Source organism: Glandiceps talaboti, chromosome 11 (assembly GCF_964340395.1).
Source record: "Glandiceps talaboti chromosome 11, keGlaTala1.1, whole genome shotgun sequence".
Lineage (NCBI taxonomy): Eukaryota > Metazoa > Hemichordata > Enteropneusta > Spengelidae > Glandiceps > Glandiceps talaboti.
Genome location: NC_135559.1, coordinates 7,826,259 through 7,846,582, shown reverse-complemented (window position 1 = coordinate 7,846,582; position 20,324 = coordinate 7,826,259). Strand labels below are relative to the sequence as shown.

The following is a 20,324-nucleotide window of genomic DNA, read 5'->3' as shown; positions in this document are numbered from 1 at the left end:
AAGAACCAGATCTTGGTGTCGAATCAAGGCTACCACTGCATCCAAGTGTTGGATTGGAACGGCAAATTTCTGTTCACCTTCGCGAATAAAGAGTCTGGGAGCCAAGCACAGGTGAGCGGTCCCACTGGGATCGACGTCGACAGCGACGACAACGTGTACGTATGTGACCCGAATAGAAAGCGAGTCGTGAAGTATAACAGCAACGGTAAATATCTGACGGAGATTGATTTGAGCTGTGCACATGAAAGGCCTTACGCCATTGCCGTCAGCAAAGATCGACGTAAGTTGGCGTACACCGAGTTCCAGGGTAACCATGTCAGGATCATTGACATGTAACCGGACAGATTGTCCCACCACAGAAATGCGTTGTGGACATAAGTCGTTGTTTATTTGCGAAATGCAACGTATTTGACACTACTGGCTACCATAATTCACAACTTGCAAATAACAACGTACATAACATATGAATTGAGTAAGCAGGCGCGCTATATATATAGCGAGGTCGTCTTGGAGGTTAAGTTAAGGTCAGCATTTGAACCCGGGCATTCAAACGATCCACACGGTGTTTGTTCATTCGCGATATCTGAACCCCTATACCATGCCACTGCATGGCGATTGAAAGAACGAGGACACATTGCCACAAACAACACATTCGTTTTATGACAATCCGTCGTAATTCCCAAGGTTTTACTGTGTAATTGCCAGACACATTTTCCTGTTTCACTTCTAATTAATGAACATACGATTGAATATTTATTATTAATAGGACTTCTCAAAGTTTTCATAAGTTTCAACTTTCGCTCTCATTCGTAGCCTGTATTGATAATAATGTTTTAATAACGCAATACGATACTTGAGTTAGGATTTAGTAAGCACCGCATATACATAAGGAAACCGTTCCTGTGAAAATAACGACATTTGTTAAGCCAATGCGCACAAGTGCGACACTTTTAACTACCAAACCAGAAAGACCATAGCGTTTCAATTATGCTAATTAGCTGAATTACGAGGCGAGATAGTCTATTCACGGTCTCATATATTTATATATAGATTTAGAATTAGTGAAATAATCGAGTTATTAGGTTCCACACCAATTTCGCTTTTCATAGCTAAGATTATTCCATTTCTATGTTTTAATTTTGGCAAGCTTGGCTAATTAATTAATTAATTAGCTAATTAATCAGAGAAATTAAAATCATATCAAGGTTGTGCAATCAGTACTAATAATAATACATCTTAGTATAAACCTATTATTGGATTATCTTGAAACTTACGTAGACCTTGACCTTTGACCAGCCCTTTGACTCACACGAAGACATTTCAGTACTAACTTTAAAATTGAACATAAATTAATTCACAGTTCAATTTTTAATTTGTTCTGTAAAACACCGAGTTTCTATAACATATATTTTTTAAATAGTATTCATGTACTGTAAATTAATTTGATTGTATCAATTTTTTTTTCAAATGTCGTTTGTACTTACATCAATTTGAATGGCTGCCAGCCATTATTGTCTGCATGTGAACGCTACAAACTCAGTGGCACGCATGCCCAGTTGAGCCGCTTTACTGAGGTATTACGGGTTGTAATAATACCAATGTCATAAAGGCGTTACGTTATTCAGTATACAACTAATCACACCACTATATAAGAAATGCTGCAAACGGAGTTTACTATTATCCAAGTTTTAAAGTTCCAAGGGATGTATAGAATCTGTACAAAAATATTTTTAAAAATGGTGTATTTCCGATAACCTGACCTACACTAGTTTAAGCCACCGACCCTAAACACTTTTTACATGCAAAACTTAGTGTAAAATTATTACAATTTAGTTCTATTTCCATGTAGATGTTCTTGCCAAAGTATCTTTTGGTATAGTTTAAAAAATCACATTCCAGAGAGAAACGATGTCATTTCAGCCTATAACAGCACAGTCTGTATATTGTGTTTGTCTACTTCTGAATCACATATAATTTTACGTCTTCAATTTTTACTACCTCTTAACTGTTACGGCAGTATTAATTGTGCTTGTCTTTGGGTCGAGGTACTGAAAATAAAATTCCGACCTGCCTACACTATTTTCTGAAGTCATGTTATCGGAAACAAACATTTTTTTTTAAAATTAACTTTTAGCCTTATTATATATTATATTATAGCATTACCAATTCCAGTGAATTTTGTGACGTCATCGCTGTACATTATTACTGATAATGTACTCCGTTATTGGGCATCGCGGCCCCGGAACGAGCATAACAATACAAGCTTATTTGTTCTGTTTCTTCATACGACGAGGTATTTTTTCTAAATGTATGTTGTTACTTATGATTGTCATTTCCACTGTTTAAAAATACAACGCATTCATGAAACAAATTTGTGTTCACAGCAGTTCATTGAAGTGTATATGTGTGTGTACCTGTACGTACATTTCGCTATGATTAGTATTCAGCTTCCGGGCCGAACATGGCAGACGATGTTATGCGCTGTGTATATTATACGTTGTTTTGCGTTTCTCGGTCCACAAATTCACTGGAATTGGCAAAACTATAAAATAATAACAATAATGTATGCCCTCCCAGTCCATAATGGACTCAAGTAAACTTTGCACTCCATAATGGGCTCGGCTGTCGCCTCGCCCATTATGTCGTTTAAAGTTTGCTTTCGTCCATTATGGGCTGGGAGGGCGTACATTATTGTTTAAATACATGTTTCAAAGTTTACAATATTATTCTGAAATCAGCTTTACATGAGGTTACCTCACGTCCACTTTATTTGTAAAAAAAAGTAAAAAAGGCGGCCATATTGTTAGAGACTGTATTGTGAATAACCTTTGCACCTTTTCTTTTGTAGAATACACGTGGACCAATTTCATAGAATAGATGTGTAGAACACTTATGTCAGTATAATAATTTGCACCATATCTGTATTAATAGAACTCCATTTTATAGAATCTCTGTTGATGTATATTCATTAAATATTTTTTTATAGAATACATACACGTGTCGACATGGAAATTGAGTAATTCAAGTCACAGCATTGTAAATGTATATTATTTAAATATAATTGTACATCTGATGAATTCTCGCAAACACTTTCGTGTAATAAAATATGGAAAACTATTTTATGGTGTCCGTGGATGTCATATGTATACCCAAGTGTTAATACATGACAATGGGCGAAAGGGTTTGTCGGTTATTGGACGCTCACAAGAACAGTGGCGTGCACTTCAAAAAGTGAAACAAGTAGGAAAACATAGTTATTTCTAAAAAGTTGTTTTGCAAATTAAAAATCCACAAAATAAGCTCATATGCCCATTTATCAACTATTTTACCAATTTCAAACATTGTCCATCTCTCAGGTGAAAGGAAAAATACATACATTAATAGCGTCTATATAATTCTCGGCTTATTGCAACAAGTTGATTGAACTTTGACGAATTCTTGAAAAGAAAAAGTGAACACAATAGCCGGAAGATCATGTGATGTTGACTTCAGCTTATGTATGACCATGGGGGGTAAAATCACATGGTATGGCCTTTGTTGTCAGGCTTTCACCTTGATCACACCTATATCACATATATCGCTGACACAGGTCACACATTCCATTAGTGTGTATGTCACCAATATATCCATGCACACATTACATCAATATTTGCCAAGCGAGAACAAGATAAAAATAAATTTGATTTTGATGTACGTCGAAAAATAGTTGTAAGATATTAAATAACAGAATTTAATATCTCTATGCGCGCATATGCTTTAACAACAATCGCATGTGTGAGAGGTCAATTTAGTCAAGATCAAATACTTCACAGCTAAGATGTGCGCTATTCGACATGGGCGGGAGGGGGGCAACGTATGCACTTTAGGAAGTTTGCCAAAGGAACCCACATAAACAAGATCAATCAAACAAATAACACTGTAGTCATGAGTAGTACCCGTATACCAATACCTATAATTACAATTGTCACTCGTTACCTCGTGATTCTTACGTACGTTTATAGACAAAAGACATAACATTCAGTAGGGTTAAAAGGTCAAGGCATACGACCAGTAGACGATCACGTGACAGGGGACATCACATGGTAGGGGTCATCACATGATAGGGGTCATTTAAGTTTAACGCCTTCAAGGCTTCATGTTGGCAGACGACATTGTCTGCCAACAACATGTGAATTATATATTTAGCGAAAGAAATGATTATTAGGATCACTTGTCAGCTAAAATTGTATCACATTGTCATCGGCATGTGTTAATTTTACGGTTTAAATATAAAATAACGAGCCAAAGTACAAAATTTGTTGAACGAAGAGAACAGGGAAATTTCTTGGTAAAGAAAGGGAGAATGTGTCTATTTTGGAAGTGATTAGAGAGAGAGAGAGAGAGAGAGAGAGAGAGAGAGAGAGAGAGAGAGAGAGAGAGAGAGAGAGAGAGAGAGAGAGAGAGAGAGAGAGAGAGAGAGAGAGAGAGAGAGAGAGAGAGAGAGCGCGCGCTTGGGTCAAAGACTTGTTGGAAAAGCCTGAATATGTGTACACGTGTGTGTACATGAATATGTTATCCAATATGACCATAGACGCTCCTATGAATACACACATGGAATGTAACCCATATGTGTGTACAATTTAAACAGATACATACATGTTACTGATGAATTAATCATTTTTGATAGCACGTTTTAAATTCACAGCCCTGCTGTGTTACACAACATGCCTTCATAAGATTTTAATTTGAATGCTATCAGATAATCTTCACTAAATTGTTAACATTTCTTACGTTTTTGTCCGACATCAAGTATGAAATATCTTCGATGGATTCATCTGAAGTAACCTTATAAGTAAGGTATTTATAAGTTCACCGAGCTAGGGCGTCTTTTCAAGTCAAGTTTATTAGGCTAAGCATGTACACCACTAGGCATGCAGACGAGCAAGGATACCTTAGCTCTGGATACTATGGTGTCCAATACATGACAAAATTACAACTCCTCATTTTGCTATTCTTATTTCAATTTTACAACTCAAATATCTATTTTTCTGTTCTATATTCCATTTTACAATTCGTCATTCCAAAACTGAATGCAATTAAAAAACTGAACTTTCATTTCTGAATGAAATTTTACAACTCAACTTTCCATTTTTTAATTTTGTATTCTATTATGAAATCAAATGTGTAACTGTGAAATTGGGTTTAGAAGAATGAGTAGTCGAATGAAACAGGAAGCAGAGTAATCGAATGTCGAACTGTGCAATAGAATACAGAATGAAACATGGAAAATAGAATACAGAATTAAAAAAATGGAAAGTTGAGTTGTAAAATTCAGAAATGAAAGTTCAGTTGTTTAATTGCATTCAGTTTTGGAATGACGAATTGTAAAATGGAATATAGAACAGAAAAATAGATATTTGAGTTGTAAAATTGAAATAAGAATAGCAAAATGAGGAGTTGTAATTTTGCCATGGATTGGACACCATATGGATACTCCCTGGGGGCGAGGGCTCTGACTATATACCTCGTTGGTCCTCTAGATATGCTGACTCCTATGTGTTTTAACCCCCCTTTCCCCAAAGACGTGTCGAAGGCATTGTAGCTTATAAATCCAGAGCTTGATCTAGTTGTGAAGTACATTGTATATTCATGTTTAACAACAAGATATGTGATGTAATATACGACAGACCCAAAGACAGTACAAATGGACAAACTGGGTATATAACGTATACCTTGTACATTTTAATAACAGCGATGGATCAAGCCTGGGGGGTGGGGTACTCCCGCCTATTGGGTATACGTACATGTATATGTGCCGCCCTTTATTTGGGGCAGGATTTTTCGCCTTTTGGTAAAAAATGGCTAGTCTTTTTTTTTTTTTTTTTTTTTTTTTTTTTAGAGCTAATGAGTCTAAAATGGGGTTCACTTTTCACTCAAGTCTGTTTTGGGAGTCATGTCCCTTTTTAAATGTCTCTGTTTTCAAATGAATTTTCAGCAAAAAGTAGCACATGTACAACAGTGCAGCAATGAAATATTTCAAATGGGGAGGGTCCTGTTTTAGAGAAAGAAAATTGAGGAAGGGTAACTTTTTTTATCACAACGGAATCGGAGGACGTTACATTTTATGTATAACACCGAGTTACCCAGGGCAAGGCAAAATAACACAAACAACATATGCATTCTGTTCAAGCCAATACATGAAATCTGCATAGATGTATATTTTAATAATACTATGATGGAGAATTGAAAAATGAAATTCTTGCTTGTACTGATTCAAATAATTATAAAAGAATTCTTACAAATTTTAAAATTTGTGATATTATTTCCTCCCATCTTGCACCTTAGTCATATCATACCTGTTGAATAATTTGTGGCTATCAAAAGTTCTACTGGGCAATAAAAATTTCAGAGGCTCTTGTAAAGATCAGGAAATTTCCTTTGCTTACTTAATCTATCTGTAGACATCAACGACTACCGCTGCTAAACTATAATTCCACCATCCTAACTGACATTTTGATTCTTTGCTATCGTTCCAAGTCTACCCTGATGACCATTCAGAGCTAGCATTCCTATACAGAGCGTGATTGGTCAAATACGTACATAATTAGACATATCGTGCAATCTGGTCACATGATGAATTTATAATTAGGTGTCGTCATGGAAACGCGACCTACCCCTGTACTTACGTCGTGTTCTATTGAAATGTACACACATAGATTGCTCACATTCTGTGTCACAGTGGCATGGCTTCTAGACCAATGGCACACAGTAAACGTGGAAGGACAGCAAAAATCAAAGTCAACGTAACTGTCAGTTAGGACATAGACAGTGCTGTCAATGGTTAGATAGCAAATACATTGATAGCGATAGTCCTTCAAGTCTACATGTAGGCTAGTGCTTACTATAAATGTATCAAACTCTTTGTAGGAAATATTTTTGCAAACTAATGATAATCTAATCTTGGAACATAATATACCGTTATTGTGTATTCATAGTATACAAATTATTTCTCACGAGTATTTCATAACAAAATTGCTGACATTCACTTCTCATTCAATAAAATCACCCCATCCCCAAATATGTCAATACCGTTAAAGATGTGCATGAATGGGAAAATCTTACCCATCTATCTATCATAGGCAAGGCTATAAGGAAAAAACGAAAGATTGTATAGTTTGGCCACTAGGAGTGTTATTTAGGAGCAACCATACGGCAGAAAGTGAGGGTAGCAATAGTTAACTAAAAGAAATATGCCATATTCCGGTTTAATATCAAAGAAATAAAAGATATTTAACAGCTTATTTATGAGGCACATTCTATATCAAATTCTAAAGTGTCTGCAGTGGCTGAATATAATATATCCTGAAAACTAAAAATTACAAAATATAACAAGATGTAAACTGAAAGTGCTCCCTTGGGTAAGTTTCTCAATACTAGGGCTAACAGAATTATACATGATGTACAATTAAAGTGTGTACAACATACTAAGAGAATTTAAAGCTTGCATTCTTAAGATATTGTCTAATTACAAAAAATTAGTAAATATATGAATGAATCAGTAAAGGTAAAAACTACACAAACTGGCATTGCAGGTATCTCTTGGGTGCTAAAACGCGCTAAAACATTAAAATATAAAATATAAAACTTAAAAGTGCAATTAAAAAATTGCTCATAGTTTAGTTTGGTCTTCCTCACTTAGAAATCATACTCTATTTCAAATACAATGTGCATATATGAAGAAACAGCTGTCAACAGTCCGTTCTCAAAAAGTATTTTCCCCTCATGCCTGAGGATCTAAATAGAAAAACAATGTCAAATTATTCTAAATTCTTTTCACCTTTGAAAAAATAAAGTTTAACAGATACAGTAGGAAAACCTATCTTTATCGATATTGTCTTTCAAGTTTGGGGGAACATACTTTTTTTTGGGGGGGAGACTAATTTTGTTTCAACTACTTCCATCTTGTTTATATACTATTGTAAAATAATAGCTGCCAATAGTCTTGCAGACATTTATTTTCATTGGAAGGTTGACAATCCAGAAGCATACAACACTTAATTTGTGTATTATTTCTACATAAGTACTAGTGATTCCTTGCATCGGTGTTCATGAATACTCATAGTAATAGCACTGCAGTTTAATACAGTTGTGTTCTGAGAAAAATTAACAAAAATATTTATACAGATGTCGATAGCTCACTAGTATTGGTTTCAAACTTTGTCTTCACTTTTACAATAATGACAGACATCGTTGACGTGGAAACCAACAAGAGTAGTCTATCATTCTCATAAGTCGTCCCAAACTATGGAACTCTTTGCCACTTGATGTTTGCCAAGTCTCCCATCTGGATTCCTTCAAAAAACTGAAGACTTATTTGTCCATCAATACCTATGATGTGATTTAGCCATTCAGCGCTACTGAACAGATCATTTCTCTGGAAATCAGTGGTATAGAAATTTGATTGATTTATTGATCAACACTAATATAGAAACATTTTAATATGCTCGTCTCTTGAAATGACTGTGAACCATTTAAAGTACACGTGAATGTACTTTTCAAAATTTAAAGAGTACGAGTAAGTAAAAAGTTTCATATTTACGACAGTTAAAGGGGAACACTGATCCAGGAAATAAAGACATTCTTCAGGAATTTTGGGTTCTGGAGTTATTTCATGATTTAACACTATATACATTTTACTATTTGCCATCATATAAATCTTGTTTCACATTCATTGTTGTATGACTATCTTAGCAGTGGTCCAGTGTTGCCTCATGGGAGTCAACAGATATGCATATGTATTAGATGAACAGTAAATATTCAAGTGCTTATTGCCATCAATAAACAGTCATGAATATTCATTAGTTCCTCTAATACATATGTATGTCTGCCAACTCCCATGAGGCAATGCTGGTTTACTGCTAGACAATGAATGTGAATAAAGTTTTGATTTGATGTTTCTTGGTAATCGTGTGAAGTTTATGCAATGTTAAATCATAAAATGACTCTCTTGAACCCAGATTTTTTGGAAATGCCTTTATTTCCTGGAGTGGTGTTCCCTTTAAAGTTAAAACCAGATTCTGGATCCTTGGCTCACGTCTACATGACACAGCTATTCCATATTTGTGAAACAGATATGGATAGCGGACAAGTTACGTTACTAATTTCTAATTTAATCGTATCTTAGCAAATCCCATCTTGTGATAACCATCTCTTTCATACAACACTCCAATGTTGTTGTCATCAATTGGTGATAGGCAGGAATACTCACTGCTGCCAGAATACACATTAACGGCGACATCCCAATGTTTACCAAAATCTGTACTGTATTTCACAGTCATGTTCAGTCTGCCAGAATGTGTGTTTGGATTGGAGAAATACACAATGTTATTATGTATGATTGTACTGCCCTCACAGCCAGGATCCACCAATTCTTCATTGATGGTAACATTCGAAAAAGAGAATGATGCACCACCATCATAGCTTTGGGCAATAATTCGACAACGACAATGGAAGGCTTCTGAATTACGAGTGTTCACCAATATACTTCCATCTGGTAATTCCAATGGCTGAAATGGAGAATGAGAGGACATAAATGCAAAATGGAAATGAGATATTTAGATATTCAATCCCAATATTTCTCTTCGTTCAGCTAAGGAAAATACAAGTGACATACAGGATGATTGTGTGATGTCACACAAGCTCAATAAACGGACTTAGTTTTTTTGTTGTTTTTTTTTGGGGGGGGGGGGTCAAAGCAACTGCTGAACTTTGTTTTTGCACTTCTAACAAAATTTAGACAACTTTCACGCCCTCAATGATAATAACAGGTTCTGTATTTACTACTGAGATGTTGATAAGTTCATTAAAATTTTACTGGTAATATGATACAAACTTACAGTAGTGCTGGTTTTATGTTTGTACTTTCATGTGTTTACCATGTTTTATTAACATGGCATCAATCAATTTTTGCAACGATTTACACCATATATAAACGTGTCCTTGTAGCACTTGTGAACATTCGTTTAGTGGAGAGGGTTTGGCCTAAATGAACGAAGTTCATTTATTAAGCTTGCGAGACATTGTGTGTTTGTCCATAGGGGGCCTTGTCACTATGATTCAAAGACGAGGATTTTCCAACAGAATGAAGAAAATGTAGGAGAATGATAAAGCATAAAGAAAATAATGTTAATTGAGAATGTTTTGATTCATAATTTGCACATCGCAGAACCAATGATGTAGACATGTGTTGTGATGAAGAACAACCAGGGTATAAATTCCACACTTTCTATCTGAACATGTACAACTTGGTTTGTGCATGGTATACTATATGCTGTGCTTGATATTATCATTCATGTGGCGTCATGATGGTTGAATCATTAGAGTGGTTGGTTCTGAATCTGCAAGTTGTCATTTCAATCCTTGCCACTGCCATTTGCTGTTGAATGGTTACAGTAATTTGGCAAAATTTGACCCAGTATTGTGCGTAAGTCACCCCAGCAGAGGATGTGGTAGGAAAGAAGGTTGCAATGTGAATGCTGATCAGTCTGATCATAAAATGATACTCTACTTACAACCAGCACAGTTTTAACATGATGGTGACAGATTATAAAGCAAGCTTTCACTCAAAATTCAAACTTGTCAATTACACTACCTACAGATAATATTGACAACTAATAAACAAATACAATGTCTTTTTTATAAGTAATTGACCAATTTTTAGTGAATATATCTTTGGTTAGTTGAAAAAAACATCCCACTTGCAGCTAGTGTAGACTTAGAGGAAGCTGACTGTTGTTGATTTTTCATGAATTTAAAAATAGTTGAAGGACATAAATGGTTGATTTTTATCTTTGATGTCAGACAGCTCATTAGACGTTATTTGTTATTGCAAGGTCAGGAGACAAAGGTCAGAATGTAACAGCTTTTGCTTTTTTCTTCAATATTTCTATTTTTATTTTTTTTTATGAAAATGAAGTCGCATTTGAAACTAAGTTGAATATTGTTTATAATAATCATTAACAACTGATAGAATTCCACTATCATATAATGCAGACATAATGTAATGAAACATTTTTATCTTCAGAAAATACTAGTACACCATGGCTGGTACCAAAGTCATTTTGCCCAGAAATGCCTTGGGAAAATTCGTTTTGCCCAGAAATACCTTGGGGAACTTCACTTTGCTGAGAAATGCCTAGGGAAAATTCATTAGTTAGTACAGTTGCTATGGATACAGTTGTACAAACCTGGGTTTCTCCTGGCATGAAGTCACCTCCTTTCTTAGGAACCCCATATGGAATAGAATAGAGTGTGGCACCAATGGTCCATGTATCACCACCATCTGGAGTGAAAACAGAAAGACACATATTAACAGATCGATCTAACTTCTTTCTTTAGACTCTTTCAGATCAGGGTTCACCTAATCCCAAACTTTGTTTTGGGGTTACTATGTCAAGAAACTCTCTACAACAAACCAAGCATTTTGCCTCTGGCAGCAAAAAAAAAGTTTTGAATTTGAAACCAACTGCAACCAAACCTGAAACTTGTTGAGTAGTCTAGCCCACAGGAAGGCAGAGTTCATAACAAGCCAGTTTTTGATGCTTGTAAGTGATTATACCAGTGAAACACACTATCAAGCAGAAAGCCAAGGCCCTGTGCTATACAAATACCACAGGGGGCAGAAGGCATACATGTGGATATTTTGACTACTCTATGTTCGATAAAGATGATATAAACATTTTATTCCCACGCAATATAAAAATAGTCAAAACAATTGCGCAAATTTTTATATGAATGCATTCTGTCCCCTTTGGAATTAAACGGTGTGAAATGTTTTATTATGAGGCGAATTCATATTACAATTAAAATTTAAGTGTTAAAAAAACATTTGTCTGACAGAGTTACAGAAAAAATTGGTCCAGACCAAAGAATGATCCTGTCATAATTATGGCTACACTGGTGATAACACTAATGCATGAACATGAGATTGAATCCCTGGCCATTAAGATTATTAAAACAGACACCTACCATCACTATACAAACAGTACATAGCTTGTGATGCCAAGTGGTTCCTATCTACCGAATGCCCACAACCAAATATACGTCCAATGTTTGGTTTGTGTTGTTTGATAATTCCATATCCAGGACCAAATCCATACGGCCATCCTTGAAAAAGTGGACTCTTTACCGCCATATCTTCAGGTTCTGTCCAAGAATAACCCCAGTCGTAGCTTCTCATGATGTAATTTCTAGGAACATGTTCAGGACAATAATTATGCACACAAAACGAGAATGTCATAAGCATCATTTTTTTATCAGTGTCGACAACAACTATGCCAATATTGAGTCCATTCGGGGCATCAAAATCGTCAACAAGAAAAACGGTAGGTTTCCATGTTTGTCCCTTATCAAGAGATCGTCGCATGGTAATGATTTTCGCTCCGGTGCCGTGCCGATCTTATCCCTTGCCGATTTCGTCCCCGCACATGCGCAGACTATCCAACATGGTTTCTATTCATAAAACGGCCCACCGGACGTAGACTTCTCTAACCCCCGATTTCCAAGCCACTTTCTTTTTAAAGGTGTTTTCGGCATGAAACAATTAATTGCTTTGATTAATATGTCATAATGGTTATGGCCTAAGCGTGAGCGTGTGTTTAATGCGCCTGTAGATGACACTGTGTAAGATTTTGCCGACATACTTGTGAATATGGGCGGCCACTTTTAATCAGTATAGTAATGTGTTGTTTTTGGCGTTATCGAAATCGGCAGCTTTAGCTATTCTGTGTTCCGATCGACTTTAACCGAATGATCCACTTCCCCAAACGTATATATACATTTTATACGAACTTAGACACTTTAACAGTGATCACCGGATAGATTATACGAAAGAAATTTTAGCATGAACTTGATTTTTGAGTCGAGGGTCGAAATCGGCAACGGAACCGAAATCGGCAGCTTTAGCTGCCGATCTGATCCCGCGAAGCCCTGTTGGATAATATGCGCATGCGTGGGGGACGAAATCGGCAAGGGATAAGATCGGCACGGCACCGGTATCTGCAGAAGAGTATTTCCTAGCGCCACAGAAAGCAAGAAGTCCTCCCGGTGTGTTGACCATTACGGGACTTCTGTAGGCGGAAATTTCACCTAGCCCGGTCTCCCAGATAATATCCTCGTGTATGACGACAGGTGTAATTGCCGTGCATAGTCCAGTGTTTGTAACAACAACGGCAATAACGGAAAACCAGGCGAAGTATGTTGGTATGTGCACGTACATTGCGAAAAAATAAACCAGGCACAGCTTGACTTGAAACTTGAAAGTGTGCAAGTTCGCAGTTAGTTTAACTTCGAATAACAAATATTACCAGTCACAGATCGGGATAATCGTTGGATAAAACCACTAAGTAGACACCAGTCTGTCACGAAATGTAGTCGAGGCGTGATCCTTCTGTGCAATACCAGTACACCTTATCTAGACTACAGCCAACATCGAAGGACAGAATGTTTTCCTTCCGTTCAAGTTTTGCTGGATCGATCATGTGACAGTGGTCACATGATGCAGGTCATATGAATTGTGACCTCTACTGAAGGTCATGACAACAACTCGCGCCCTCAGTGGTAAGAAGGGGAAAGGAGACAAGGTTCGAAAATTACTGAAGCGCATGCCATACGGATGAGGAATAGGTATTTATTTCGATTTTGATTCGTGTAAATAATTTCTATTTTTTTTAATGGAAAGAAACAATGCTAAACAATATGTTTTCCACGTCCATGCTGATATTTAAAAAAAAAAAAAAAATCTAAAAGTTTGTAGGAAGTGTTGTAACCCCAAGTAATCACTTGTACTCATGAGTAAACTCAGTATACTAAGAAACTATTTGTGCATGGTGTTATGTCAATATATATTTTGGAAATTTACAGATTCAACGCAAACTAAACACTTCACTGAAAGACCAACCGTTGCGGGCGCTCTTCTCATCCCATAAACTCCCTAAAATTAACCATAACTATGCCTCTGTCTGTCTCTCTCTGTCGCTGTCATTTCTCGGTCGTATACGTACGGCTTACGTGCCCTCCTAAAGTCGGGCCCTTCCGCCACACGACCGAGGTCCGCAAAAACCCATCCAGGCTGTAAAGATTATTGATGACTCGAAATCACAACCTAGAACGAGCACTTATTTACAAATACCATGATAGACTTGGGTAGGCGCGCGATTCTTTTTATTTTTACATTTAATATTTTTATTTTTCGAATGCAATTTTACCATTCATACGAAGTTTTTATACATTTCTTACACTTTACGAGAATGTCCTCAGTACCTATCTTCATTGATCCCACCCATTGAAGAAACAAAAAAAAGTAGGTAGGCAGGCCAATCTGATTAAAATCCGATGTAGATGTCCGGGCTAATCATTCATTACTATTTTACCTTCGTTATTTTGCCTGAATTGACCTTCGTAGTACATGTTTACATTTTTAGCCTGATCGCCTCCTCTAGAGGTAAATTCAAGCAAAATAACGAAGGTAAAATAGCAATGAATGATTAGCCGACATCTAAATCGGATTTTAATCAGATTGGTATGCAGGCGTGTGTGCACCGCAAACACATACATAAATAAATAAATACATACATACATACATACATACATACATACATACATACATACATATATACATACTTGTACTCCGGCTGGGCGTTAAATTTTCGACTGACAGTTACAAATGAGGCTAATACATACATACATACACACACATACACACATACACACATACACACATACACTCATACACGCATACACACGTACATACATACATACATACACACACACATACATACATACATACATACATACATACATACATACATACATACATACATACATACATACATATAGTAGAAAGATAGATGGATGGATGGGTGGATGGGTATAATAGAAAGATAGAGAGAGATATAGTTAGATAGACAGACAGTTAGACAGGTAGGTAGGTAGGTAGGTAGGAAGATAGATAGATAAATATATATATAGATAGATAGATAGATAGATAGATAGATAGATAGATAGATAGATAGATAGATAGATAGATAGATAGATAGATAGATAGATAGACAAATGGATAGATATATGGATGGATATACATATGTGTTATAAATTGTTCCGTGTGGACTTATCAAATCATAAGTATCTGTTCGTAGTGCACTTTATAAAGAACAGGCAACATCCAAACATTTTGCTTATCAGACACAACGTAAACAAAATCAATCAATCAATCAATCAATCAATCAATCAATCAATCAATCAATCAATCAATCAATCAATCAATCAATCAATCAATCAATCAATCAATCAATCAATCAATCAATCAATCAATCAATCAATCAATCAATCAATCAATCAATCGTTGTCGCATGTCTCAGCTTTAGATCGATGATGTGTTTCCTGTCATTGAAATCCTCCAGTAAAACGTTTGTTATCAATTCAATAATTTGTAATGATTAAAACATTACTGTAATTAATTAATTAATTAATTAATTAATTAATTAATTAATTAATTAATTAATTAAATTCATATTACTAAAGAAGTTGTTATTTTGTCTAGTAATACTTTCCTGAGGTCCATGTATAGACTACAATAACACAAAAAGTGGTGGGTTTTTTTATTATCTATTGAATTTTAGCAAAAGTCACATTTCCTGTCTGCGAATTCAAGAACACAGAATCTCCCTGTTTCTATTTTGGGAAAGAATATGTCAAATCTAAATTGGGTTATGATCGAGCCTTTTGAGAGAGACATTTCCCCTCATATACAATTTTCTTTTCCATAAGTCTATATTTAAAGTAAGAGATATAAGATGGGACAGCTGAGATGTTCGTCGCAAACATCTCAGCTGTCTCATCCTATATCTACATTCGAATTCATTGCTATATCAAACGTAATCTCTAACCCAGTCGAGGTTTAAAGACAACAAGATATGCCACATTACACTTCTAAAGAACAGCTCAGAACACTACACAACACTACACCACATGACACAATACCATATCACACAACATAACACCAAACTATATTTAATCGCACACCAAAAAAAAAATGAAACCGAGGAGGTCAAACTTTGACATGACATTATCTAAGGCACAGACTGTAGTATGATGAACACTCTAGGTGGTATTGTAAAACTTTCCTGAGTTATATATACAATTCTTGTATTTCCCTTAAGGAACAATAGAAACGAAACACAGGTCATTATGGGAGTGGACATGGGGTTGAAGGTGTCTCCAATTTGATAGAGTAAAGTGTTTGACTCATTATTAAGTCAACTCACGTTACTGTCCACACCCATTGGAGAAAATATGAAAAGATAATACCTCAACAGATCTGACAATATAGATTTCCTGACCATATTTCACAAACACACTTTTCATCTTTGTATAGAAATAATTACTCTTTGATAAACTGATGCATACGGAGACCAGTTCTTTAGAAAACGGTCAAATCAAACGACTTCTGTTATGAAAACCATACGATGGATTAAAACTTGTATGACTATTTCACAACGACTAAGAGCAGTGGGCATAAAACGGGGGGGGGGGGGAAGTTTGACATATAAAATTACAATACGTAAGACATTTTCATTGTAAAACTTTCCCGAGTTATCGATTCTTGTATTTCCCTTAATTAGCAGTAGAAATGAAACAAGTGATTATAAAAGTGGACATAGTGTTGCGGGTGTTTTTAATTTGATAGAGTAAAGTTTTTGACTCATTGTTCAGTCAACTCACGTTACTGTCCAAACCCATTGGAGAAAATATCAAAAGATTACACCACAACAGATCTGACAATATAGATTCACTGACCATATTTCACAAACACACTTTTTACCTTTGTATATAAAACCAATTACGCATTCAATTGATGAATATGGAGACCTACTCTTTAGAAAACGGTCAAATCAAACGACTTCTCTCGTGATAACGTTAACCAGAACTACTAAGAGCAACAGGTTTAATAAAAATTACAATACTGGAATCATTTGCATCTTGTCTACCATTTCACATGAGGAGATATTGTGGTTGAAAAGAGAACCCCCGGATGGAAAAAATAGTTAAATAACCCCTTATTCTACCAAGTGTGTCAACTTCTGAAGTCATCCATCAAGTCGAAGAGAAGATACGCGGGCGCTTGAGTTAGGTGAGTTTTTTTGTTTTCTTTTCGAATATTTCCAACTGTATGTGTTCTGAATGAGAAAGATCGTCCAAGGCCTGCATATTAAGCATACCGAAATTAATTGTATTTTAGTCTTTTGTTGAGAAATAGTTATAAGCTTGTTTACGTTCAACTTTTATCTTCATGTGATGTTTTATAACTAGGGAAATATATGAGCATTATTAATCATTATTATAATTACTTGCACACATCACTGCATATATGTTTTGCGTTCTTCGTCTGTGGCTTGTTGTTTACAAAACAACAGCTCGGTCAAAATGAACACGCAGTTGTGGTAGAGATTTCACTTTGTCTAGAGAGTTATCTTATTTTTGTACATATCACATCGTACATTCAAACTAAGTGATATGTTTATATGAGTAACACTAGCTGTGACGTTAAAAGTCTGTTGTGTCTTCTCCAATAGTTAGGTTGTCAATTCACAGTGACAGAAAATAGTTAAAATATTTCCAGGATATGACGTTTAATTCCAAAGATTGAAATTCTGTACAAGATAACACTCTCCATGAACGATACTTTTAAATTATTAATCTCGACTTTTTTTACAGTGTAATTGTATAAGAGTAAAGACACAATGATGGAGATCAAATTGAAATTGGTGTTTGCGTTCCTGTGTGCTTTGTCGTATGCATCAGCCCAGCTCGGCAACTGGCCTTGTAATGGATACAGTGAAGTGAGTGCTATTATATCTTAACTTGTCGTTAAATCATGAAGTCGGATTGTGGTCTTTCCCTGTCGACTGTCTAGTGATAGGCTTTTTTTTAGCGCCACCGTCCTGCGTTTTTCGACTTTTTCTATTTTGATCCCCTTTCTGAAACCGATTTTCTGATTATTTTGATATATTTCATGTGTATTTCCATTAGTAGGCTATTCAGATTTTTCATGCGAAGACTATGTGTCATTGTCTATTTTCAGCAAGTTTATTTCATATTTTTTGGTCAAAATTGATATTTTCGACTGATTGCTTTCATATTTGGTGTGCATGTGCCTTGGGGGTCTATTCAGATTTTTAGTGTCACGCTGATAGAAATCGTTTTCTATTTTTAGCAGATTTTTCAGGTACTTTATGTCATGTCATTTTAGCGGCCTCGGAGTGTATTCAGATTTGTTCATGCCAAATCGGTAGATGGAATAATTTTCTGTATTTGGCAGATTATTTGGTAATTTGTTGCCAAGTACACTCCATTGGCTAAAAAACTCATTTCTACCATGATGAACGACAACTATAGTAGTATAGAGTAGCAAATCTTGATCAGGACTATCCTTAAGGCGAGTGGAGTAAAAAAGTACAAGTCGTGGTAGAAAATGCGATCATGTTTAAATATGTTATTCATCTTTTCTTTTCAACAAACACTATAGACATATCAAGGTAAGTAGAGCATCTAACGTAACGAGAGAGAGAGAGAGAGAGAGAGAGAGAGAGAGAGAGAGAGAGAGAGAGAGAGAGAGAGAGAGAGAGAGAGAGAGAGAGAGACACATACAGTGAGACAGAGAGACAGAGAAACTGACAAATAGACAGGCAGACAGTGTGTGTCTGTGTGTTAAAATAAATGACGTTTAATCTGCAAATTTCATACGATTTATTCTATTTTTAAATTATTTATCGTTGGTACTTTCTGAAAACGTTTCACCATCTTCCAATAAAACCCTGACCAGAGATATCACTTTCTCATCAATGCAGTGCATAACTCGTATCGTTGAAATCGATATTCAGGTAGTGAAAGCGTTCATGGTAATATAAAAGAGGCAAAGGTAATAGAAGAACTGGCGACTGTATCAAACCGTATCAACATTTTTGAAAATTTCATTAACTCTTCTTCCGAAGGTTTGAATGATGATTGCCATGATCGGATGAGAATTTTTTATTTATATCTTCGGATATTGTATTTCAGAGAGAGTATTATGGGAAATGATAGTGATTGATATTGTCTTGTCTTTTTCCTTTAATATAGGGTCCTGCAAATTAAAATTGGATCCTGGATGTGATTGTGTTATCTACCACTTCTACTGCGAACAAGTCGAAAACTGTCGTCCTTACTGCTATAATGCCAATGCTATGTGTAACCATTTTCATCACGGCCTAGCTATCCTGGATACACAACAAAAAGACCAGGCTGTCGTATCATACATCCAAAGTAATGAATGGGATGACAACTCGTGTATTCCGCACTTGGGCTTCTGGATTGGTCTGAACGATTTGAAGGTAGAGGACCACTTTGTATGGTCATATCAAAATGTCCGCCAGGGTCTTTGCGAGGAAGACTACGAACACTGGGCACCGGGCGAACCGAATAACAACCCAAAAAGAGATCCAAATGGGCAAGACTGTGTTCAGTTATGGTAAGTAATTATACAAGGATAACGTTGTAAATATACGTAAAATTATCATACGGTAAAGTTTATTAATAATGAGTTTAAAATGGCATTAGTCCACTTTGGGATTTTTAGAATTAAAGTCTCTTTATCTTCAAATGTTTTGAGTTTGTTATTGACTTCGAGTTTTGTAAGGAAAATGTTGTCCACAACTTTTTTTTTCAATTACTAATGTCAAGGCTTCATCCTACAGATTCAGGAACCAATCACTCGGGTTATCGCTTCACATAAAGCACACAACTATGTTTACGCTTGTGTTTAAAAACGTATCCAAGGAAAGAATTAAAACACCCCAGAGACTTGAATGTACAGGTCTAATGGGAGTTCAACAAATGCACAATAGTGGAATGTGTCTCTATAATGGAATGTTTCATACTGATAATTTCGAATGCGTGAGATTTGACCATTACTTTAGGTTTTATATCAGACCTACTATAAAGAATTACAAACATGACAGACGTACTGTAAGAGTTTTCTGACGACAGGTTAACAAGAATACTTCATTTTGTACATTTTTTCTCTTTACTTTAGGTTTAAAGGCAATAAAAATGGACGATGGGATGACGAGTACGTTGATTTTCGACCAAAAGGCGCTGTCTGTGAGACTCGCGGTAAGTTAGATTTGTCTGAAGTTGAAAAATTGAATTCGAAAGCACTTCTCAATATATCAGTTATAAGTAGGGAGGGAGGGAGGTGTGTGTGTGTGTGTGTGTGTGTGTGTGTGTGTGTGTGTGTGTGTGTGTGTGTG

The 20,324-nt window shown here is 35.8% G+C and overlaps 2 protein-coding genes across 2 annotated transcripts in view; one reads left to right on the top strand and one right to left on the bottom strand.

The window, feature by feature from the left end:
- Nucleotides 1-8,968: 8,968 nt before the first annotated feature.
- Nucleotides 8,969-13,488, bottom strand: LOC144442589 (sialidase-1-like). The gene is made up of 4 exons (XM_078131970.1): nt 13,344-13,488; nt 12,007-12,227; nt 11,226-11,320; nt 8,969-9,545 (listed from the first exon to the last, which is right to left on the bottom strand). The coding sequence occupies exons 2-4, from the start codon at nt 12,215-12,217 to the stop codon at nt 9,144-9,146; spliced, it is 708 nt and encodes a 235-aa protein (XP_077988096.1). The 5' UTR covers nt 12,218-12,227; nt 13,344-13,488; the 3' UTR covers nt 8,969-9,143.
- A 4,289-nt stretch (nt 13,489-17,777) lies between these two features.
- The window catches only part of LOC144442750 (C-type lectin mosGCTL-1-like), a 2,871-nt gene continuing 324 nt past the window's right edge, over nt 17,778-20,324 (top strand). Inside the window, exons 1-4 of the mRNA XM_078132124.1 lie at nt 17,778-17,876; nt 18,563-18,572; nt 19,156-19,543; nt 20,108-20,187. Of these exons, the coding sequence (XP_077988250.1) occupies nt 17,778-17,876; nt 18,563-18,572; nt 19,156-19,543; nt 20,108-20,187 (577 nt within the window). The remainder of the gene's footprint in view (nt 17,877-18,562; nt 18,573-19,155; nt 19,544-20,107; nt 20,188-20,324) is intronic.